Raw genomic sequence first — 25,202 nt, 5'->3', positions numbered from 1 at the left:
TAAGGCAGTCATCCCGTCCCTAGCTGGGGACACACTAGCACCCTCCGTCCTGGAGACACATTAGCAGCTCTTGTGCTCCTCTGCCAGCTGAAGCTCACGCATTCCCCCAAGGCTCTCCCAGGGCAGACCCTGCTCCGTCCCCGTGCCGGGGGGGCCTTTCTCTTCCCACAGTGGAGACAGCCAGGGCAGGCTCTGGTTGCAAGGAGCTCCCCAGGAAGATCAGGTAACTGCTGAGGCAGCGCTTCGCCTGCCCTCCGAGCCCAGCTGGGCAGCCCCAGCCAAGGTTACAACAGCAGACGGGCTCCAGCCTTGTACCTTGTACCCAGGGCAAGAGGGCAGCCCCAGGACAGGCACTCACCCTACGCAACCCCCTTGGAAGTGGCTCCAAAGCTGCAAAGACCAGAGGAAAAAGTGAAAAAGAGGCAAAAATGGAAGAAGAGAAAGAGCAAATCTGCCACACGAAAAGGAACTGCCAGCATCTCTAGATAAATAAGGAACTGGAGGTGTAACATTGTCCCCGTGGCTTTGTGAACCCTTCTCCCACACACGCTCCTTCCCTCCCATCCCCACCCCTTATGCTAGCACAGGCTATTTAAAATCTCCAAGTTGGAGCTCAGCAGCAGGAGAGGCCACCAGAAACACGACACCAGTCCCTTCAGATCCCTTATCGATCAGGAAGGGAGGACAAGTTGCCTCCGTCAGCAACCTGCCTTCCACACGCCGGAGCCAGCCCTCAGCAGGGCTCCCACCAGCTACCAGCCCCCTCGCACCCCGGAGACTGTGGGAAGTAAAGGAGAGAAAGGGAAGCAGAGAATTCCGGGTGGAGAGCAAGCCTTGGGTTCGGAAACCCCACTGCAAAGATGATCTTCCAAGAGCAACGTTGCCTTGCATTGAGCATGGGGCAGCCAGGCAGGACTCCTGTGCTCAAGACCCAAATCCGACAACTTTGGGCCCCAATGCTGCAGTTTTCCATCTACAGACTAAAACAACAGTACTCCTGCTCAGACGGGATTTTTTTTCCCCCTTCGAAGATGTTTCACAAGCTCTTGCCTTGGGGAAGGGAGGAGATACAGCCGAGGAACGTGTTCAGTTCAGACTGAAATAGGAGCTGCTCTGCTGGAGAACAGGCACTTGGTCCCTGCTCCTGGCCCTGCAGCAAGGGCGGCTGCTCCCTTCCCCTCGAACACTGCGGGCCAATGCTCCAAACCTCACCGAAGACACTTAAAACAACCTCCCCTTCCCAGCCACCGGCTGGAGACACCAAGCCGGATGCTGCGTCCGATGCTGGTTTCTGGCTGTCAGCACGCGGGAAGGGGGACTGGTGATGACGGGGCCTCCGTCAGTGCTGCCAAGCTCAGCGCACGTGTCCGTGCTGCCGGAAGGACCAGGACCCTGCGGGGATGTTGGCCTGACCTCCCCACAGCCCGGCTGCCCCCTCCTCCCCACATCGGCCCCTCACAGCCCGACACCGACGTAACGAGTTAAAAACTCTCCTCGGCCGGTGCTGGGCTGGCTTGGGGCCAGCCGCTGCATTCCTCACCCAGTGAACCAGAAACCAGCACCTCGGCAGAGAGGCGCTTCCTCTCCTCCTCCTTTTCTGCTGGGGATGAAGGGGAGTGTCGGATGGAAAGGGCTGCTTGCAGGCCAGCGGCCCAGGACAAACACGGGCAGGGTGAGCTGGACATACAGGGGCTACCCACGGCAGCAGAGGCTCAGGAGCCAAGAGCTTGGTGCCCTGCTCTTGACTGTTGCCAGACACCCCTGCCATTTGGGGTCCCCAAGTAAAGAGAGGGGATGATGCTGGCATCTCTCATGGAGCAAATGGGCTAAAGGAATAACCATGGATTAAGTCTGTACTCACTCGCTCAGAGACTGAAGGCTTACAGGACAGCTTAGGGCTGTCCCAACATAACACCTGAACACCCAAGAGCATGGGTATTTTAAAAAGCTAGGATCGGGAAGAAAAAAAATATTTTTTTTTAAAGATACAAAGGAATTTTAAAATTCAGGGCATTCTGCCCAGGATGGGCTGCTGGAGAGCCCCGCAAGCCGCCTTTTCCTCCGGCAGAAGGAGCAATGGGCCCAACTCTCTGGCCAAGCCCTGTTCTTCCTGCCTCTTGGAGGGATTATGCCAGGACTTTCGATATGCCTTTGCCTGGTTGAGGATGCAGTTAATGCAAGCTGTGTTTATACAGGGCATGTACAGCTGTAATTATAGGAACGATGTTATGATAACAGGAAATCCATGCCCTGTGGAGATACAGAGAGAGAAACACACACACAGAGCTATCTGCTAATTGCCACCAACAAAGAAGCCTTTTGTGCAGCGGTGGGGTAAGGGAAGAGAAATCTCCCCCACATCGTGAGACAGCTCAGGGCAGCTGGGCTGCATCACCCCACGCCCCCCAAGGCATCTCTTCTGCCAAGGGAATGGCTCAGACTAGTTTGGCTCCTATCGATGGCACAGCGTTGTCTGCCCTTGGGCTCTCCTCAACCACAGGCTGCCTAGGCAGCCGTAACCTGACACGGCGATGGGAACACAAGGATGCTACCAGTATGGGCAGAGCAGAGGAGAGACAGCCTTCCCCACCCGTCCGCCTCTCAAGAAACACATCCATCCCTCCAAAGCCAGGGCACTTCACAGCCAGCTCAAATGGAGAGGGGAGGCCCAGGACAAAACCTAACCAGGTCAGAAAAATCCCAGTGGTAGCAGAGCACAGCTCACCCTGACCTCAGCCAGGAGCACCACTCTCCTCCAGCTGGGACCGAACATCTAAATTTAGACCCTACTTCCTCCATTTCAACCAAATTCAGGACCTGAGGGCAACAGACGAGGGAACTCTGAGACCAAGAAGAACCAAAAGAAGAAGCTGCATCTTGCCCATTTCAGACAAGCCAGCACTGCCACTGGGCTAGATGTTTCCATCAACACCAACAGCATGAAGTCACGAGCACCCACCTTTGCTGACCCTTCCCAGGTCAATGGCAAAGCACTCTAGGCCTGGATGGACAGAGACCGTCCCGTGACACCTGCAGCATGAACCCAACGCCCTGAGAGACAACGGGATGGACACCGATCCAGCACTAGTCAGGACTCGATTTCCCTACATTATAACCCTCTCACAAGACAGAAGTTTAGTAAATCTGGCTAGCAGGGAGGAGCAATAGGAAATTGTCCCTCACCAGCACTTTTGCTCACTACCCACAACACACCAAGTCACGCTATGAAGGAGGCATAGTCCTATCTATGCCCCTGAGGGGCCAGCTAGCCAACCACACGTCCCTCTGTCACCACGGCAGCATCCCACCCATCGGTATCGCCGGAGGAGTCCTACCTTTTTGATCTTCCCGCTCCGTGTGCCTGCAAAGACGACGGTTTGTCCTCTGTAATCGTAGGCAGCCACCGAGGTCATGCCATCCTCCTTATCCACAAAGAGCGGAGTCCCCTCGATGGTGACCGTCCCACCCAGTGGCTGGTTAAAATCCTGGCCACAGAAATTGTCGTCGATCTGCAGCGGCTGTCGGAAGAGAACAGAGGAGAGATGAGCTTTTTGTCAATATGCTGACACACTACATAAAGCACGGAGGCACCAAGGGGGTGACCGGGATGCCGATTTAGATCGATGATGAAGTGAGGAAGCGACGGGAGCCCCCATGGACTCACTGCAGCCTGCAGTTCAGGACAGCCCCGGGGAGGTCTCCATCACCTTGCCATGCAGCGTGAGGCGTCAGCCAAAACAACACAACCAGCTGCAGCCTACACAGGCTTCCCTTCCCACGGGGTGACGGAGCAGGGGGCCACAGAGGCTTTGCAAACAGCAGCCTGGCACAAGGAAAAGCCAGCTGCCTATTAACTGCGGCTATGGCCAGCCAGGTGCCCAGAAGGCAGAGATGGGGATGTTGGAGGCAGTAAGGGCCTGCAGAGAGGCCACCTCATCCGCCAGGCTTGGCCCGCTCCCTTTGGATATGGCTGCAGAAAAAGCTAGAAAAAGCAGGGCAGAGGAGGCAAGGTAACAGTGGTCTGACCTCCCCGATGGCTGTCAGCTGTCTCCCACCACCATCCCATTAGCTGCTTTCCACACGCAGAGCTCCACCGAGGCCCTATGACCCCAGAAGCATACCCAGCTCCCACTGCCCCCCCAACCCCCCCAGGCCCTGACATGTCCCCCATCCCTCACCCTTCCCACCCCTGAAGTCCCAGTAGCTCAGCAAACTGCTCTCCAGACTTCCTGACGGGTTGGAGCTAATTGCTGATCTGGCTGGTTTAGAGAACAGCCACTGCCCCGACGCCGTATCTCCAACTCTTCAATACTCTTTGCATCCTGTGGATTCAATCACCCTGGCAGCTCTCAGCCTGAGGCCAGAGAAGAGATCGCCAGTAGTCTTCCAGAGGAGCCATGAGCCTGCCTGCTCTCACCCCCCCAGCGACAGCAGCTCTGCCCAGCCTCTTGCATCTAGTTCACGAGGAAGGGACATGGCATGAATTGATGTTTCCCCAAAATTCTCTATGCACTGATGCAAAGCACTTTGGACACATCCAAGGAGCACTGACAGTGGGGAGCAGAAGGTTTGATCTTAAGGGTTAATTCTTCTAAATCTCAGGGCAGATGCCACGAGGCAAAAGCAGCCTGAAACCCTCTCTCCTTGCCCCCAGTGCTCCTCAGGAGAGGTTGCAAGAGCCCTCCCACTGCCCAGTGCCATGTGTGCCAGCCAAGACTTGCATCCCAGCTGCATCTGGAGGGGTCATCCCTACATGCAAGGCATTATATGGATACTAAGGAAAGCAGAGAAGGTCTATGAAGAAGATCTGAAGGTCTGTGAAGCAGCAGCAATACAGGGGAGGCAAGTGGACGGAGAGGGATGAAGGTAGAGGGCCCCCAGGTCAATTCGAGCACTAGCAGAGCTGGGGGAGCCATGGTTGAACACCCTGCAGCCTGCGGGGCTCGCTGCCTCTATCCGCAGGGAGCTGGGAGCACAGCAAGGTGCAGAGGCATTCGGGGAAAGCATCTGGGCAGCAGGCACATTCCAGCAGGAGCATGCTCCAGGCAGAGTCGGAGAGCCACGCTCAAAGCCGCCACCTGCCAGGCAGCCGCTGCAGAAAGTCGAGTGCGGGTCCCCCTCTGTCGGATTGTTGTTGGGTTTTATAAAACAGGCCAAGCCTGCAAGGCTAAAAAAGCTCAAATCACTGCTGAATCTAATTATACACCCCACCAAGGCTGTCCAGATGGCCCCAGGTGAAGATCTAACATCTCACTTTGGCAACAAGACACCTTCAGAAACAACCTCAGCCCAGCTAGAGCTCAGCTGCCCCCTTCCCCTCTCGGCCCTGGGACAAGAGGCATCGCACGTGGCCAGACGCCCTGCCAGCCCGCTGCAGCACACCAGCTGCCCTGTGCTAACCGCATCCAGGCCTCCTCGCGTGCAGCTTAGCGCCAGTCTGGGAACTCTCCCTGACAGCTTCTACCCCCCTCGCAGGCACTCACTGCACCATTTCACACTGATGTGCCCATAGGAAATCCAGCACACCTCCTTGCCTCCACCCCAGCAGCAGCCGCGTTTCGGCAGGGGCGACACTGCTCCCTGCAGAGAGCTCAGCGAGGGCACTGAGCAGGGAAGGTGCTAGAGGAAGGCAGGAGGGCTGCTCTCGGGAAGTTGTGGACAGCATCAGGCATCCCCCGTATCGTACTGGCTTGCTCTCTGACGTGTTTTCTGCCGTTGCATTCAGCACTGCATGGAGCACATTGCTTTGAGAGTGCAGCAGAGAACAGGGCAAACCCCACTCCGACTTCACCCTTGGCAATTCCGTACACAGGGGAAGAAAGGGGAAGTTTTAAACAGCTGGCAGGCGTCACTTCAAGCAGAAGCTGAGGAAACGTCGGCTTTCAGCAGAAGGGAAGAGCAGCCACCAAGTCAACACCCTGCGCGTTAATCCCCTGGCACCATGGGCAACATAGGGCAGCTGGTGAGCACAGCCAGCCCTTCAGCTCTATCTATGCATGAAGCTACTCCTGGGTCTTCATCACTTGCCCTCCCAGCAAGGCGAGTGCCTATGCGAGGTTTTACTTGTCTGAGCTGCTTCACGGTGAGCAGGCTACCGAACAAGGAAAGGGGCAGCGACTCCCCAGACCTCAGCGACGCACATACGGCTGCAACTATTTGCAAAGTAATGTTTGCAGGATTGGGCACAAATCCCCCAGGCACCAGTCAGACAGGCTCCCCTCAGCCATGAAGCGCCAGCAAAATAACCTGTTCTCCATCCAAAAGTGGAGCCGCAGCCGTTCCCTGTCCTCAGCCCTGGGCGCAGGGAGCCAGCGCGGCATCCCTGCTCCATCCCAGGTCGCACCCATCAAGGCCCACATCCGACAGCGGCGTTGCTGTGGTCTTGGAAATATGCTAGGCCGGTACAAACTCCCCCCCCATGAGCGTACGCACCTCTCTCCTCCTCACCCTGGCGCTAGCTTCAAAGCGAGACGGCCGGTAACGAGGCAGGAGCGGCTGAGCACCGTGCCCCAGCCTTCCCCCAGGGACAAAACACTTCCCAGGCAAGGCTGTGCCAAGACAAACGGAGCAGGGCTCCTCAAAGACGTTCACTTCACACAGCAGAGCCTCCAGCAAACACACTACCTACCCAGCCCAGTTCTTCTTCCTCCCACAGGAAAGTTTTGGGGAAGTCCCTGCATTTTTTTTTATGCTGCCTTGCCCCTTTCCCACTGCATCCCAAAGAGGGCACCAACTCCTGGCTCGCCCGGTCGCAGCACCCGGACGGGCTTGGCAGTCACCGCCGGACTGCGGCTCCCCTGCCAGCCTCAGCTCGCGGCCGTGTTGGTTAAACACTCTCCCGCGTTTGTGGATCCAGGAGAAGCTTTTTACAAAAGCGCTGGAACAGCAGCCAAAAGCCATTGCGGTTCAGGCAGTGCCCGGAATTGGCAGAGACAAACGTAGGGCAATTTTCCCAAGCGCTCCTTTCCCCCGAGCGCTGCCGGGGAAGGGCTGCGCCATCCCTGCTGGAGAGCTTGGGGATTCAAAGGCGTCACTCCCGGGCCGGGCACAGGGTGCCCAGGGCGAGGTTTGTAGCTCGGACCTCCAGAGGGCAAGGCCAGCAAGGGAGGGAGCCCGCAGGTACCTGCGACAGCAGGAAGGGAGGCAGGAGGGAGGGGACCAGGGCAGCCGAGAGCTCAGATGGGTCAAACGCAAGATCGCAGCTCATGACCTTGCTCCACGGCCCTCTCCCCATCCGAGTCGCTCCATCCAGGGCCAGGCCCGACGCCCTTGCTGAGCTACCCTGACCTGCTGAGCAGAAGCGGCACCTTTGGACACCAACTCCGAGGCAGTCCAAGGTCTGGGCTAATTCAGATGGGAGAGCTCAGCCTCTCCGGAGGTCCCACACCAGACAACAGCCACACGCCGCTGGATGCCATCAGAGCCAGCAAAATCCACCCCGAGCAGCCCACAGCCTGCCCCAGGTGGGGAGCGGCTCCGGCAAAATCCCTGACGGCCTCAGTGCGTGAGGTTAGCGCTGCAAGGGAGGCACCGCGAGGCACGGGCGCCGGCAGAGGCAGCCTGCTTGGGCCATGGGATTTTCCACTTCAAGAGATTCCTTACGTAATTCTGAATTTACAGGGGAGAGGTTTTTGGCAAGCAACTGCCTCTAAATGCGTGCCAGTCCCCAAGGGATTTTAAATCCATACAGCATGTGCATGTAACATATGGGAAAATGTCGAACTCCTAAGCTCCACATACACACATGCACTAAATGGCTCCAACCACAGAAAGCAACAACCCCACGATTTTACCCCCAGGCAGGGGCCCGGGCAAGGGAAACCATTCCCCAGGAACTGAAGGTCAGCACAGCCGGGACCATCGCACACCCCAGGAGGCAGCTCTGAGAAAAGCCACCCCTGCAGCTAGCTGTTAAACGAGGACTTGGCCACTCGGCTGCCGCATCAAGGCGTGCTGAGATACCTCGCGACAGGCGCAGTGCTGGCAGGGCTCCCCAGGTGCGTACCAGTTGCTATCACCTGGTTAAAGCGGAAAAACGCGTGACAGCGAGCCTCCCCCACGGAGGTTTAGAGCAGCATGCTTTACCCCACGTGCGCAACTAGCAACATCACTTGCTGAGCCAGCGGGACTCCATCATGCATCCAAGTGCTAAATTCTGGGAGTAGTAGGTTCAGAAAAGGCTAAAAAGCCACCTGACTGCACCAAAATAGAGCAAGAGCCCACACGGAAGAAGGATGTGAGCACAGCAGAGACTTGCTTGCAGGGGGCAAAAAAGGAGGGGAAGTTTACCCTCTTAAAGTGCTGTGGACATCATCGATTAAATCCAACAAGTATCAAAATGAAAACAAACAACGTGAGAGAGAACGCAGGAAGAGCAGAGTCTCCGGGAGGGTGGATCTGCTCACACCAACTTCCCTCTGCGGCACTGCAAAACTGAGCAGGAGAGCTCTGCGCAAGCACGGGAACCCAACAACGCGAAGGGGACGCTCGCAGCCTCCGCTAGGAGAGCCCGGCACGTGCAGCTGCATTTCCCAGGGTTGGGTGCACAGCAATTCAGTGTCACGCATTGGGGGGGGGGGGGGGGAGCAAGCCTTTTTTCCATGTCCAAGCACAACAGATTCACAGCCACCACTGTTTCAGTTTGTCACCACTTGCTGCAGCTACAGGCTGAGCCTCTGCCTCCCTGTCGTGCAGCCAGACTAAGCCAAAGGCCAGCGGTCCCGCTCACAGCTGCGATCAAGAATTAGCAGTATGCTGTCCTCTTAGCAGCAGAGAACTGCTGTTTTGCTTGCTCAGTTATTCTAACTTCCTTTTTGGGGGGGATGCCCAATTTAGAATATGGTCAAAGAGTAACTCCTTCTCTTGTTTGACCTTTTTCTCCTCCTTGCCTAAACTGGGGGCCCTTTGGGTAAAGCCAGGCATGCAAGACATACTGTCACTAAGAGGAGGGAGAAGGGGGCAGCATGCACATCTCCAACTAGAAGGATCTATACTGGTTTGCAGAAAGAGTGGTAAAGGGAACTTGCATCTCTCAAGCCAATATACACTGAATCCTGAGGTTGCAAAAGTCCTCTCCAACACATCCACCAGCAAGCTTGCTAAGGATCTTCCTCTGCATTGCAAGGTTGGAAACTTCAGAACAGCAAATCCAATAAAATTCATCTTTCCAGCAACAAATTGAGTTAACTTTAGCAGCCTGTAATTACTCCCTTCTGCCTCCTCAGAATGCAGCACTCTTAGGGTAGCCAAACACTTACAGATTAACCCTCCCGGAGCCCCCAAAAACGCCCCAGCTCCCCGGCATGAGAGCTCCCAGCTCAGTCACTAAGAGGGCTCCGCTCAGGAAGCAGCGTGTGACTGAAGGCTAATTCATAATCCCCAACACGAAGCGAGAATGAAGAAATGTACCAGTTGATAACACAGCCCCATCCCCGTTCCCGGGATTCTTCAGGCATTTTGCTGGGAAAGGCTTAGCCTTTAAGGTGAGGTGAGAGATAAAAGTGACTGTTTACTGGCATATGTCCCATCATGCTTCCACAGTCGGGCTAAATCAGCTAAACCCGAGAGCGCTAATAGCTGGCGAGCTACCAGGTTGCATTAGAGAGGAGGTTGCACCTTCCAGCACAGACGCGTGAAAACCACTTCCTCAGATGAGACCAAAAAAAGAAAAACGCACCAGTTACAGCCTCAAGAAGACAACTCAGCAGCCCCGGTGAAGCTCAAGGAGTCCTGCTGGCCCAGGCTCACATGGCAAGGCAATGACAACCCCGAAGGCAAGGTGCCCACCTCCGCTCCCGGCCCAGCTCTGCATGTCAGCCTCCTCAGCAGGGTCCTCTCTGCACCACTGCCCCCAGGAGAAGAGCAGCAGCAAAGGGGTTCGCAGCAAGCCTGAGCCCCGAGGAGGCCAGAGCGTAGCCGGTGAAGGTATTTAAGCCCCGGCATCCCATCACAGCCAATGCAATTTCTCTTCTCTCTGTGCTCCAATTTGCAGCTTCCCCAACCTCATCAGCTGCTGAATATGCACGAGGATAAATGTTTACGGTGTTTACTCCTCTCTGCTTTGTCTCAACAAACTCTCTGGGAAACGACAAATACAGCTGCACTCCAGGGCCGCAAGGAGCACCCGCCCGCCACCGAGATGCCGACACTACCTCGATAAATAATTATGCCGACAATTAGCTCATTAACAGAAAACTGCCTCGTTAGGGAAGTGCAGGCAGGCACCACGGCAAGGCTGGGCCGAGCGAGGCAGCACGAGGGTTACGGTACCAAACCCCCCAGCAGACCAGTCACTGCTTTACAAATGAGGCCGTGGCGAAAGGCGAGGCGGAGGGACAGACAGAAAGTTGTCACCTCTGCTGTCACCTCACGCTGCAGGCCCTCAGGGAGGCCAGGTAAGGGACACACCGGGCTTAGCAGCGCAGAGGCATTAGCTGGTCCCTCAGCTAAGCAACCAGAGGCTGAGCCTCCCAATTCACCCCAACATGGGGACATACTACAGAAACCACCCTCAGAGCTGTGTCCTCCAGTATGGATGCAGGTCTGCAGGGACAAAGATCTCACGTCATTGCAAGGAGGGAGGGGGTTGTTTTGTTTTTTTTAATTTCAACTTATTAATTTGACACTGCAAGGAGCTGCCGTTCCCAGTCTCAGCTGTCCTTGGCCACAAGACACCCCAAGGACCCCACCTCCTGTCTTTTCTACCCGCATTAAACCACCTCTCTGAAAGAGGGTCAGAAAACTCAAATTTCTTCCAGGAATCGGGCTGAAGGAGCAGGGAAACCAGCCTCAGCCGCACAGAGCAGAAGCAGTGCTGGCCAGACGCAGGCTGTCTCCTTGACATGCCTTGTCTCATTGCCTCCCTTCAAGCCCACTTACAGAAGCAATGAGGGAGCAGACAGGAGAGGCGAGATTCATGCCATTTAGCGTTATTAATTGGTCAGTAATTTGCCAGTTAATACTATTATATATTCACCCTCCTCTCGCGCCTGCCATTCACCACCTGCCTTCACGCTGTCTCTCAGGGGAAACTTTCACCTTCCTGCCGGGGCCGCTTTGCAGCAAAACCAACGCCGAAAGCCAGAGCCTAGTGTCCAGAGGTGCTGCCCCAGAGAAGGGGCATCTCCAGAGGCTGAACCTGCGCTCCAGCTCTCTTCGCCAGCCACTGGATGGTTGCTCTGGCAAGTCAAGTACGCCAGGAATCCCCCAATCCCACCCCTGCTGCAAAGTTTCCACTTGACCCTGGAAAAAGTTGCTCTGGCTCCAACCCACCAAACCATTGCACTTTCCTAGCACTGCCAAATCAGACCCTCGCTTCCCCATCTCTGAAACAAGGGCATGCTGGGGAGACCTGAGCATGTCTGGTCAAGGCCACGCAGTCCTCTGGTCCCTACATTATACAGATAAAGCAGACCTGGGCTATACAAGACCGAACACCTTTTCAGTGAAATCCCAAGAACAGCAAAACCTCCACGTGGCCTCAGGAACAGTTTAGGAAGTGCAGCTGGGGTAGAGGGAATGGACTAGATGGTCCCGTAAGATCCCTTCGCTGCCCTTGTGTGCACGTGACCCACCCTGCATGCAGACCCAGACCTGTGCATAGGTCTGAACAAACCTGCATAAGGAGTCTCAGCAGCAAAGGGGTTAACAGACAGTCTCGGCAAGCACTCCCTGCCAGTCCCACTGAGCAATCAAACAGGGCTGGGAGGGCTGTGCCCCTGTTTTGGGGAGATTTCTAGCCCAGGCAGCAAGCTGATCCCCTCTCAGCCCTTTAGAGCAGGTGTTGCTACCTTCTCCCCAGCCCAGAAGAGGCAGGGAAAGCTCTTGGGTACCGAGGCTGAGATGCCAGCAGCCTGTTCAGAAAGTGCCTCCTTCCAGAGCTTGCTCGCTTTCTTTCCTGCTGAAGGATTGCTGGTTCCCAGAAGGGGAGAGAGAAACAAGAGATTGGAATGAGGTCCCCCCACCAAGTTTGTTCGGCTCACCAGTGCCGGGGAGGAACTGCTAACATCTCCCGAGCGCTCTGCCAAGTCTGGCGACCTCTCCTCCTGGCTCCAACATGGGCTCCAGAAAATCCAAGCTGCCCTGCAGCACTCAGGGGTTAGCATCCCAAAGTTCACCTTGCTGCCACGGCAGCTGCAGCTGACCTGGGGGATTGGTGCCCTGCTTAGGAGGTCTGGGGATAAGAACAGGGGAGAAGGGTCCTAGCTGCAAAACCAAAAGGCCTCCTTCACTCTCCAAGATGTTTCAGCCCTTGTCACCTTGAAGCCTTTGTCCAGAGGAGAGGCCAGAACACATGAAGAAGGCAATCCCTTACATACCATCAGCACAGACTACAGCCAAGGAAGAACTGCTCTTCCCAAAATTCACATTTGTCCAACTCAGGTCAACACAGGAGGACCAATCCTCAGGAACGTGACTTTTCAGCACCGAGAAATCCCTCCCCCTGACCACTGATGAGCTAAAGCAATAAGGCTTGGACTTTCCAAAGGAGACTTTAAACCATAAATCATGATCTCTCCCAAGAGAGCTCCTGGGACATTTTCCACATGGATCAGGTGTAAATCCCAAACTACTGACTTTAGCAATTTACATTCTGCCTCCTTAGAAAACAACATGCCCTTTACTTTCTGGCCAGCATTCATCACTGTGAGATCCGTCAGCTGCCGTGACCCATCCCAGAGGTGGCTGCATTTTACTGGGGGCATAGAGATTCCTGCCAGAAAGAGGTTACACACTCTGTGGGATCCGATTTGGCTTGCTCTCAGCACAGCAGGGGGCTGAGAGCTTGATTCAAGATCCAACCGTGCCTCTCCCTGCTGTACTTGGCACGCAGGATGGCACCGGGACAGCAAATGCCACCTGGCTCCCAAGGCAGGCCTGGTACCTGGCAGAGAGCAGCATCTCCCCAGTTCAGTCTAGCTGGCAGCACAACTCAACAGCAGCAGCCACCACCTCCGTGTGAACCCATCCACTGCAACCCCAGCATCAGCTGCTTCCTGCCCATGGGAGCCATGGCAAGACAGATATATGCCCTTCACCACCTTCTCTCCCTCTGCCCTGCAGCATGGTAACCCTGCAAGATCCACTTCTGTGGGATACAAAGAGCACCTTGATATTCAATTACTCATGAGGAACTGGCCACCTGGGCCAACAGGTAACCATCGCAGACCTCTACTAGCCTGAAACCACCCCCAAAACAGGAGCAGATGCACCCCACAGACAGGGACTGGTGCAGTGGCACCAACAGTCACTGAGGACACACACACGCACACCCACAACAGGAATAGCCACACTATCCAGGTAAATCCCCAAGGCCACGAGAATTGGACTGCTCCTTCCCCCATGCCCCTCTCCCAGGGCAGACAGGGGACGGCTCTACCTAAACCTCTCTCTCTCACACAAGCTGTCCCTGTCAGGACTTCTTTAAGACCTAGACACCAGCCAGGCGCTTCCAGAGCGAGCCAGCTAAAGACTTATGGCACCACCTCTGGAGGTCTCTAATTCAACCTGCAGCCTCGACTGCAGCGGTTGTGACCATACGAGCTTCAGGATCTGCAGGAAATAGAGGGCACTCAGGGTTACTTGTACGTGGAAATTAGACTCCCCACAAAGGCGATACTCAGCTGAACTGGTGCTTCCAGTACAGAGCACGATCATGACAGATGTTCGACGCTGTGAGATCCTCAGGAGGTGCTTGCCGAGCGGCTCCTACGCTGCATGCACGGGGTAAGGCAGCCCCTGCGAAAAGGCAGCTACCTCTAGGATGAACAAGGGAGCTGTGTAGTGGTGCGCAGCAAAACATAACTCTTCTAGACAGGAAAGGCAGAAGAAATACAACGTCGGGCAAAGCTGCACCGGGGACCGAGAGCTGCAGAGCTGGGTTTTGGCCAGGAAACAGGAGTTCATCCTCTCTCTTATTAAAGCATGCTTAAAGAGCACAATAGGGCCAGACTGTCTGTCTCAAATTGTGCGCTACCAGAGCACCTCCAGCAGTGAAGCCATTGGGAAGGGGCACGGGCTTCCCAGCACTGCCTCAAAGAGACAAGCGCTACCAACTGGGTCACCGACCTGCATGGCACAGCTCAAGTCCTGCACCTCGGGTCCAGGCCACACACAGCCCTGCTCCAATCTTTCTGACATGTGATGTGATCAGAGCTCCTGGGTAGCAACTTTCAATGTCCAGTTCTACTCTCCTACCATGGCAAGAAATGCATATTATTTCTAGCACTCAAGACCCATGGCAAGAGGTAGCGGGGGGGAAGATTCCCCCAGAAGGGGAAGCATTTCAGCTGGATCCCAAATTCCCCAAGGCCAGGCATTCACCCATGGTTAAGCCACCATGCTTAGAAACAGCAGAAGAGAGCCAGAGAAGCAAGCTAGTAAGGAAGTGAAAAGGGCCAGAGGACAGGAGAGGCTAACTGACCAGAACTGATTCTGCAGCTCCATTTCCAGCCAGCCTGGCTTCCTCAGCTTTGGGCAACACAAGCAGATGAATCTCCACTTGCATAGTCCTTCCTCTTCCTCCCTTTTCCACTCCAGGCATGGCAGGGGAAACGTATGTAAGCACCCTGAGGAAGGGGCAGCCAGGGAGAGATGAACCGAAGGGGAAAAAAAGGCAGCTCGGCTGCTCAACGAGATGCCTCTTAGCTTGGGCTGCCAAGGAAACAGTTATTTGGAATGGAAGTGCAAGCATAGGACGTGCAAACCCACAGGATTTCACCTCCTGTACCACACAGCAGCAGAGAGAAGACCTTTCTGTGCATGTGACACGGCATCCAGCACAGATGCCAAAGCAGCTGCTGTTTCTCCCTGCCATCCCATGACATTTGCCTACAAAACAAGAACTTTCCTAAGATTTACCAAGACACCACTAAGCACCCACTGGTACCTACTAGCAGCCTCTCGCTGCAGCAGAGAATACAGTCCACCAGGGATGCAGCCTGCCCCACATTAGATGGAAAAACAGCCAGGCCCCAAGCTCATTCCCTGCTCGGGCGGCTGCAGCAGGGGCAGAGCCCCCTCCCCAAACACAGTACTACCAAAGGGAGCAGCGGCAGGCAAGCCAGGAGAGCATCCAGAGCGCGGGAGGAGGTAGCTCCTCTCCCTGAGTCAGCAGCTGCGCGACCCAACAGGCAGCAGTGTAACAATTTCATCATTTTCCACCAAAATTGAATTAGTTCAAAGCCAAAATCAGATTTGTGAGCCCAGTGCTCTTGACAGCAAACCCTTTACTTTGTCAGGCAGCTGTTAGCTGTCTCCTTTGGAGCTGCGGGAAGGAGGGAGGCAGGGAAGGCAGCACACGCGCTCGCAGCAGGTAGCAGCCGCTGACCCACCTGCAACCACCACCAGACACCCAAAACCCAGAAAAGGACACGGGAAGGAGCACAACACCCTCTTCTCCTACTTCTCAGGGCTACAGGGATCAACTTGTGTGGGCACTCAGGCAGGGCTGGGTACTTAATGACAGTCAAGTGCCGCAAAGCAAGGCTGGGAGGACGTGGGTGATACCAGGGATAGGAGTTATCAGGACCTCCATCAGACACTGCCAACACACACACACCAACCACATCTCACAGCAAAGCCCTTCTCCACACAGATCTGTGATGCAAAAGCCCGCAATGGAAAAGCCAAGTCCCAGGGAAGCTTTGGCACTCTGCCCCGCTCCAGGAAAGCCCATGATAGTGGCAGGCCACGCCAGGCTGGGGAGGATGGGGCAGGGAAGCTCTCCCAGCCCCGTGCAGTCCCAACTGTCCAGCCAGCATGACCCGCTCAGCTCAAACCTGGCTGCAAGCCCCCTCATCCCAATATTCAGCTAGCCCTACCTGTTCCAGCTCTGGGATCGCATCAAAAAGCAGCTGCGCCCCACTGGTGTTACCTAGCTTCCTTGCCTTGGACTAGCCACCCAAATATATTTATTTCCTTGTGACCTAGCAGCATCCGGGAGCACTGGCCCCAGAGCATCCATGCACAGTCTCTCCACAGGAGAGGGGCTCAGCTCAATCTAGGTGAGCAAGTGAGGTCAACGGCAGCAGATCCTGCTGTGTTAGGCCCAGCAGGCCAGCTTGCAGCAGGTGTGAGATGGTGCAACTTCCCAGACCTTAATAGGAGCTGGGCTGTTTTACACCTGCCAAGTATCTGACCCTGGCTGGAGACTACCCAGCCCAGTGCAGAGAAGCTGGACATAATACCCCCACATCCTGCCATCCCCAACACCTTCTGCTCAGCCACAGCAGCAGCTCTAAAGAGACTCCACCAAGCCCCATGAGACAAGACACTCCCAAATTCACACATGCTGTCTGCAAGGGAGTCTCCAGCACAGACATAGAGGACACCTTCCATCCCTCTGAGAACTGAGCATCCTGCCCTTCAAAACAGGTCACCGACACTGCTTTAATCTACAGGGCTGGGGAACCAGAAACAGGCACACAGCCTCTCGCTTGGGGGCAGCAGCTATTGGCAGACACTGATTCAACCCAAACCCAGACAGCTTTCCCACACCAAAGCCACAATCTCCGCAAGGAATGCTACCAAGCAAGTTGAGCGCTCAAGTCTTAACAGTGTCAGTCCTCAGAGGAAGCGAGGGGCCTCCCACTGAGAAAACGTAAGCCAGGCCAGGTAACTTGGAAGGGTCTGGATACAGAGTATAGTCGGGGCTGAAGACAGCCTGGCTGGAGTAGAGACAAGCATGAACTCACCGAGTTGATACAGCCCAATTCCTTATTCAAAAGCCAGGGCAGCGAGAGTTTCCCTTCCCCTCTGTAGCACGACTGGATACGCTCCTTGATCTTATCCTTGATCTTCTTCAACGTGAAGAGGCAGAGCACAGACTCCTTGGGAGGCTTAACCCTGTTTTTCTGGCCCTGGGAGAAGATGGTGAAGAGGATATCCTCCTGCTCTGAGATGCCCAGGTACTTGGCCAAAGTCTTGCCAGGCTTGGTCAAGTAAGCGTCCTGGATCAGGCGGTATTCGATGCCATCCTGCACGCAGCCAATGGGGAACTCCACGTATGAGTAGAACTTGGGGTCATCCACACAGAGGCGGACGATCTTGGAGGTGAAAAACTGCTCCCCGGTGGAGTCAGGTGAGGTGAGCTGGGTGTCCAGCTGCAAGGTCAGGTAGTAAACAAACTGCTCGCTGCTGAAGCTGTAGATGTAGTAGATATCAAAGGTGGGAAACTTAGAGAGTGTGTCCGAGGGGATCTTGAGCTGGGAGGAGACAAACTCATCCTGGTAGACAAAGCCAAACATCTCCGCATTCTCCTCGTTGGCCATCAGCTTGCGGCTGGAGAGTGTGGGGAAGTACTCTGACTTCCCATCAATGGGCGTCCCAATGAAGAGCTTGTTCTGCCCGTTCAGTACCTCGATGATGACCCCGGACATGGTGCCCGACTCGTTGACGCTGGAGAGGTAGTGCTCCTTGCGGTGGTGGGGCTCACCCAACTTGAAGAGGTCATCCAGGCGCAGGAACTGGCATATACCCTGGGAGGCGCTGCCACAGGCGATCAGCCGGTTCCCAGAGTAGTCCACCAGCAGCAGTTTGTTAACATTGTTGGTGGTGACCAGACCATGGGGGCAGGACTGAACACTGGGTGGAGGATAACACTTCTCATTGTCCTCCACGGGCCCTGTCACATGGGTCCGCAGGAGCGTCAGGTTATTGGAGAGCTTGTAGATCCGATTGACAGCCCCCACATAGACCTCCCCAGTTTTGTTATGGACCACCAAGTGTGTCAAGCTCCAGTCTGTAACTGGGAAAGTCCTAAAGGGAGACTTGGGGCTGCCTTCCGCCAGCGGTAGCCAGGTGCTCCCCAAGAGCAGCAGGGTCCAAATGTTGACGGACAAGTGATGCTTGAGCCAAAGGAGCCACATTGCAGCAGTGTCACATCCAGCCAAGGCCATGCCCAAACCCAGCCACAAAATAAATAGAAACAAACCCAAACTAAAGGGATGAGGGAATTAGGAGGAGCTAACAGGACACAGTCTTCTCTGCTTCCGCTGGCTCTGCATTCAGGACATCACGGGCACTGCCAATCTGGTCAGCCCTAGAGAGAAAGACAAAAACAGAGGGGTTAGGAGGCTTTCCTGCAGCTCCTGCCACGGTATTAACCTTGTTCCCCCCACCCAGCAGAGACTGCGCTGCTTCAAGCTTTTCTTCTAGGCAACATAACAAAATGCCCCCACCATCCTCTACCCCAGAAAAGAAACCCCGGAGGTGCAGGGACCAGGGGAACCTGCGAGATGCTAACGACGACTCCGGCTAGTCACACACTCACGCACACACACACTCCCACACACAGCACATCCCCGATATCCTCAGCCAGCAAGTTGCCATTTGCTTTGTTTCGCCATCCTGGCCTCTAGCACAACCTCCCTCTCCGGAGGGGGCCATACCCTGCCCTCCGCTCCGCCAAGCCCCCTCAGGAGGGGCAGCAGCCGCCACCAACAACCCTGCAGCTGCTAGCCGGACCGCGCTGACACGTCCCCGGCAGGCAGCGGCCTCGCGACTCGCTTCGGCATGCCGACCGCATACAAATGTCTCAGCAGAGCGTAGCTGGCTCCAGCCCCGCACGCCAGGCCTGCTTTTAAGACCACTGGCAGCACTGAAGCGCTAGCCAGGGACCGGCTGCTAACAAGCCGTTAGCTGTGGCGCGAGCCGGCTGCCCCTGCCCCGTTTCATCACGCCACCAGGAGCGGATGCAAAAACCCGGGTTGCTCCCAGCTCTGAAGCACGTGGGAACCTGCACAGTTACTGCAAAATGCCCTCTCCCATCCCCAGAGACATCTCCCCAGACCCGAGGGGGACCCAGTCCTCTCGCCAAGCTGACCGACCTCCTCGGCTCTCTGTGCCTGGCCCCTTGAGTGCAGCAGCGGCCATGTCCTGAAGCGGGAGCGCTCCCAGGCCTCCCCCGGCACGCAGACCGCATCCCATTTCACCATTAGCTTAACTGGAGTTCGGCGCACTGAATGGCTGGCCACTAAGATGACATTGCTTTCATTAAAGACTAAGGGGCAGGGGGCTGGGGGCTAGAAACAGAGAAAAAGCAAGAAAAAGCTTGATTTTTCATGAATGAAGACATAAATGGCACCAATTTACTACTCAAATGTGTGACTGAGTCTGCAGAGGGGAACTGGGAACTGAGCCCAAGCAGGCCGTGCCCTCCAGCCCACCACAGACACCAGCATGTCGCTCCATCCTTTGCGTCTCCATCGCCCAGACAGGGTGTAGGAAACACAGCTCAAGTCACTACACGGGAGAGGATCTCGAAGCACCTTTGAAAGGCACTGGGAGCACTGAGAGCCCTGGCACACACCCATGCGCCGCAGGCATCGGGGAGGAAACGGGCCCACAGGGTGCCCACCAGCACCTTCAGACACAACACTTCTTGGGCTGATGTTTGATTTGGGGAACACGACTGTGCAACCTTCCCTTCCAGCAAACAGCCCTTCCTACCAACGCTGTCTTGGCCCATCCGCCTAGGGGCGGAGACCACCACTCCAAAGGTCCACAGCCAGGAAATGAGCTCAACCTTTTGTTCCTTCCCCAGGCTCGGCAGATAAGACACTCCAAAAGCAAGCGGGGAAGAGCCTCCGTCTCCTTATCGCCGATCTCTGACTCAATCCGTGCAGGGATAATCTGCTCCTGGCCCAACACAATGAGGCTGATTCTCATCAGGGAGTGGTGCAGGTAGAAAACATAGCCCCCAGTGACTGCTCAGCTCTGCCAGGACCTGGTGACTGGGTGATTTATCACCAAAAAGCAGCCAGCATCACGCCATCAGCTCTGCATGCAAAAAAGGCAGGGATGCACTTCACTTGAGGGCACCACTGAGGGCCAGCACAGGAGAGAGCTGAGCAGAGCAGCCAGCTTATAGCAGCGCTATTGGACTCACCAGCCAGACCCTGAAGCCACCGAGTAGACCTTGAAGGGCTCTGCTCAAGGAGGAGGGAGGCAGCCTGGTCCCACAGAAAAGGATTCAAGGAATGGGAATAGGTCACACTAGCTTTGGAGATGGAGTGAGAGCAGCCTTTCCCCTTCTGGGAAAAGGCTGTGTATCCAAACCAGCCCCAGCCTCAGCCCAGAGCTCTGCAGGAAACCCCCCAGAGATATAATCAGTCTCTCCCCAGCCCTTTTGCCCAGCCCCAAGAGCAGCTCCCCGTGCACACAGGAAGGATACTCTGGTAGCAAGGACCAGCTAACTGAGGGATGACAGCCATGCCCATACACCAAGCGCATCTAAACCCAGAGCAGCCCAGCCCTCTTTCCCGGCACAGCCCTCTCGAAGCCTGCAAACACCCCGCTCTTATTCACCAGGCCAGCTGCTGGCCACACAGGTGCTCTCCACTGCAGGGCCCGACCAAGGCCAGGTACCCCAAGACATCCCATATGGCATCCCTCTACTCTGCTTCACCTTTCCCAGTCATGGAGCTAGTCTAGGAGAACTCAAAGGAGAGGGGGATGTTTTTTCACCCTCTGTCCGGCTCCCGACACACATGAAATCCCAGTCGCTCACTCCAGATCAAGCATGGCCACTGCTATCCTCGCAGCAAGAGCCCCGCTTGCTCCTCTGTGCCCCCAGGGCAGTTTGGGCAAGGCCTCTACACCACATCCAAATCCTCTGTGCAGTCCTGCCCAGCCCCAGGAGCTCTCCATTGCCCAAATACTCAGTTCAGCAGCATTCCTGGTCCCTTCCACCTCCCCTCCCCGACACATCAACCTCCAAGGCAATATCCTTGGGGGAGGTGTGGGCAGCAGTGTATGCTGAACAGCATATTAACACCAAAGACACTACACCAGGGGTTGCAAAGCTCCCAGGCTGTGGAGTCAGCTGAAGCAAGGAGCCACCAGCCCTGGAAATCATCCTCACCATCCAAATACCATTTCCTGCAATGCTTTGTAACATCAAATAAGCCTCTGAGTAAACAGCAAGCGCCCACGCCAGCACTGAGGTGTGACCACTTCTGGGGTGGAGCGCATCCAGGACAGCTCTCCCTCGTAGGGAGCAGAGACAGGCAACCTTAGTTATCCAGCAATTTCTAAGGGCTTATCCGTAAAACCATAGTTACGAGCATCCCAGATCTGAATTTATTAGCCCTCCACCACACCAAGGCCCAGGATGGGGCCAAGCTGTCGGAGAAAGCCTGACGATCAGATCAGAAAGCCAGGAGCCCGGCAAGAGCAGGCAGCACTGTTTCCGTGCGGATTGCGGGTTATCAGAGGAAAGTTTCCCACTCCCTGGAAACAGGCATGTCTCCCCACCATGCGGTGGGGCAGAGCACAGGGCAACCCTCATCCTTGCTGGGGTGCCGGTCGCTGCAGACAGCTGCCCTTTACAAACTGCAGCGAGTTCCCACGGGTGCTGTGAGCCAGAAACGCTCTCCCCGCAGTGCAGACGGTGCTCCTGCCCCGGTGCCTCTCCCAGGTCTGCCAGGTGCTGGGCACGATGCTGAAAATTGCCCTGGTTGCCCTGATTCAACCGGGCAGCTGATGGCATCCCAGGGATCGTACCGTGGTCTGCAGGGCGCCGGCACCATGCCCAGCTCCGCTGCAGCAGCTGGGCAACCCTCTCCCCTTAGCCGTGATTTTCTGCAACTAGCCCAGGAAGGTGAAGCACAACCAGATGGTGAGGTCCTGCTCCCTTGGCAAAGCGGCCACAGGGAGCGGGGCTGCACAAAGCCCACAGTCCCGGAGCGACGGAGAGACAGGGCAGCCAAGAGCGATACGAGGCGCGTGTGACCCAAACCAAATGCAAACCCCAGCATGACCACAGCGCTATCTGCACCGGCGTGGGGAGAGGAACAATACTGCAAGCTCTGTCGCAAGGAGATTACCATCTAAATGAAACTCGACTTACACACCAGCAACACGCCGCAGAGAGAGGAAAAGGAACAGGCAAAGGCAGCGGAGGCAGAAGCAGGAGCACAGTTATAGCGTGGGAACACCAAACCGGAGCATTGCTCTGCTGGGACAAGGGAGCAGGACAGGGAAGTCATTTTCTCAGTGCATTTCTAATTATTTGTCGCTTCTATTTCTGGGAGCTGGTACGAGAGCCAGAGGTCAGGCCGCTGTGACAAAACAGGGCTAAAAAGCACAACAGGAGATTCCCAAATTAATTTAGGGAACTGTTACGCAGGGGCTGGAACAAGAGCAAAGCAAGGCAGAACTGGGGTGAGCTGAGAGCAGACAGATGATAGTCTGCAGCGCTCCACAGAGACTTCTGGTCCTAAATATGTATTAGCAGCAACATCGTGTCCCAGTGCCCTGACACCAGCAGCAGCTTTGCCCAATAAGATCTGCTTAAAGCAATCGGTGTTAAAAAAAATAAATAAAACAAAAAACAGTAGGAAAGGTTTGTTTGCATTGCTCAGTTTGAAATGATTTGGGTTCCTGAGACTTGGGTTAAATTAAAGCAGGGGTCAGCCCCCACAGCCACTGAAGGCAGAAAGCAGCCCTGCATCAGAGCACGAACACCTACCTGCATGGCCCCGTTTCCCCCTGGGATATTTACGGGGGCGGCTGGGAAGGAGAGTCACACTGGCCAAAGGGCATTTCCCTCCCATCACGCTGCTTCCAGCCCTGCAGAGGTCCCATCGCGACTAACAGCAGGGCCAGCACGCGGCAAGGTCCGCGCTTCGATCACGGCAGGGCTGCACCCAAACAGCATCTCACCTTGAGGCGGAGACACCAGGACAACCCTGGTCCCAGGCAGCATCGGCTCTCCCCTGGCCGCATGCCAGCATGGCACAGCCCATCAGGACTAACGTCTCGCTGCCTCATCCAGGGACTGATTTCCCAGCTCCCGACTGCGTGAGTTTGCCTACAGGAAGCAAGACCCTGTGCTGGAAACACGGCCACCAAAACTTGTGGAAACCTCCAAGCAGACACACTGGAGCCGAGCCCATGCCTGAAATGGGCTGCATTAAAATAATACATCCCAGCCTGGGCCGTGCACGAATGCCAAGTCGAGGAGTAATGCAAACAGACCTAAAAATACATCCCATTATGCTGCCTGGGCAGCAAACTAAGCAGCGCAGAACGTCCTGCAGTGGGGAGCAGCCCTGTGCAGGGCCGGCTCAGCCCGCGGCCGTGCAACCCGGAGCGGCCGGTGCACGCAGGCAGCACTGCCGGCGGCACGGCACTGCAGGCTTGTGTTTATTTTGCATGTACACACAAGGTTTTCTCCCTCTCACACATGTATACATATATATATATACACACACAAACATTACACATACATATATATACACACACACTTACATATACATATGTATAATATATGTACATATATTATACCATATATATATATACACACCAGGAAACCTGCTGTCAGAAGCAAAGCTGACAAAGCAATTGCACGACCGCCAAATCCACCCCATTCCCTTTTATCCCACGCTGGAAAGGAAATTTGCTAGCGCTTTCACCTCAGAAGTGGCCAAGAGGCCCGTGTTGTTTTAGACACTGGTCACAGCTGCTCCGTGAACTGGATTGGGCTGGAACTTCTGCCCGCCTCTCCGCAGCCAACGCTCACACACACCAACTTCAAAAGAGCCTTTCATCAAAAAGCCATCGTCTTGCCCTGCAAATGCCTGCATCCCACTTGCTTGATAATAAAGAGATGGAAATGGGTTGCACCATCCTTCCCCCGAGGTTGTGGGCTTCCCAGTCCTGTTGTGCAGCCAGAAACCTGGGTTTGGGACGGGAGAGCAAGCTTCAGGGAAATAGTCATCACTTTTGATAGCACAAAGCAGGAGAACTGGGATGGAAAAAACTAACCTTAAAAGGCAAAGACCCGACAGAGCATGAAGGACCAGCTCTCCACTCATTCAGGGAGCGAGTCCAGAGCCAGCAACAGCGGTGATGCTACAAAGCAGCAGCCTCCACCGAAACAACTGAAGCCACCATTTGAAAGACACTGACGATCGCAGCGGTGTACATCCGGCACCCAACACATCCGCCTCCCGCGTGCGCTCAGCCCTCACCGCGCTCACCCTCCTGCTGTCGCAGCCGCAGCAGGGTGAGCTGAACGTCTTCAAGAGACCACCCCGCTCCGCGGGCCCACATCGCAGCACCCATACCACCAGCGACAACGCACACCCCGGCAAGCCCTGGATGACTGCCGGAGCCCCAGGAGGACCTACAGCGCTGGCACTGGGAAAAGTATCCTTCTACTCAGAGAGAAATCGCTCTCGAGGAGCTGAGATACAGCTGTAAACTGCCCCAACAGTTTTACAGTCTCGCTGAAGAGGAGCGCTTTGAAAGAGAGCCTGGAAGACAGAACTGATGGGAATGAAAACCCTCATAAGTGACCCCCTGAAGGACAGGAGAAATGGGATCTAACGGGTCTTTATCTATAATCGCTCCGAGTCACTTGCTGCTTTCAGCGATAGGAAACGGACCGAGAAGGAACCAGCTCCATCTTCAAACACATGAGCTGCCTCGCTGCCAATAATTAGCAAAAGGGAGAGAGAGAGAGAGGGGTGATTATATGGAGAAGAGAAAAGCCCGCAGGCCACAGGAGAGTCAGTCTCACAATGCATTTGGTATATTTTTAGGTTTGCCTGCCTGGGAAAAGCCTTGCAACAATAAGAAAAGGCTGGTGGTGTTACGGAGCTAGGAGCTGTACTACATATGCAATCATCTGCAACAGGGCTAAACTTTAACTCCTTCCTTCACCGCACACATTAATTTAAAACAATTTCTCAGGGATCTCTCCCCTGCTCCCCAGCTAGCAACTGAGTGAAATCATTACAAATCTCATCCCTGGCTCGAACCAAACCCTGATGAAATCAATGGCAAGCTCTGAAGCAGCCCCACTCCAATCTCAATTACAATCACATATATCAGGAATATCTCTAGGGTCTTCAGCGCTCTCATTTCCTCCTGGGCCTCCTGCTATGCCACGGGCATGGGCCAAGGTAGCAGTCCTGCTGAGCAATCACATGTGGGCACAGCAGCTTCCGCTCCGGGTCTGCAAGGATTTCCTACGCAGGCCCGGGCAAGTAATTCAACCTCTTCTGTCCTGTCTGAGAAGCACAACAGGGAGAAGCAGTCATCTATTGCTCAAGGGGACTTCGTGAAGAGGCTTGAGCCTCCAGCCAAAAGGGGCATAACAGAATCAGCAGCAAGGAAAAACATGGCATTTCTCAAGCACACGATCCCCCTTCTCCAGTCCTCCACAAGAAGTCACATCATACCAAGAACAGATC

General features: G+C 55.3%; 1 protein-coding gene across 6 annotated transcripts in view; it reads right to left on the bottom strand.

The window, feature by feature from the left end:
• Nucleotides 1-25,202, bottom strand: part of PLXNA1 (plexin A1) — a 165,587-nt gene that overhangs the window by 129,323 nt on the left and 11,062 nt on the right. For 5 of the 6 annotated variants that reach the window (XM_067303322.1, XM_067303325.1, XM_067303326.1 and 2 more), the window contains exons 2-3: nucleotides 16,695-18,040; nucleotides 3,336-3,518 (exon numbers count right to left, since the gene is read on the bottom strand). In XM_067303322.1, the coding sequence (XP_067159423.1) occupies nucleotides 3,336-3,518; nucleotides 16,695-17,897 (1,386 nt within the window). In that variant the 5' untranslated portion in view covers nucleotides 17,898-18,040. The remainder of the gene's footprint in view (nucleotides 1-3,335; nucleotides 3,519-16,694; nucleotides 18,041-25,202) is intronic. The other variant, XM_067303324.1, reaches the window with a different exon arrangement.

The sequence above is a fragment of the Apteryx mantelli genome, chromosome 12 (genome assembly GCF_036417845.1).
Source record: "Apteryx mantelli isolate bAptMan1 chromosome 12, bAptMan1.hap1, whole genome shotgun sequence".
Lineage (NCBI taxonomy): Eukaryota > Metazoa > Chordata > Aves > Apterygiformes > Apterygidae > Apteryx > Apteryx mantelli.
Note: the sequence above shows the minus strand (reverse complement) of the source record. Positions and strands in the feature narration are given on the sequence as shown.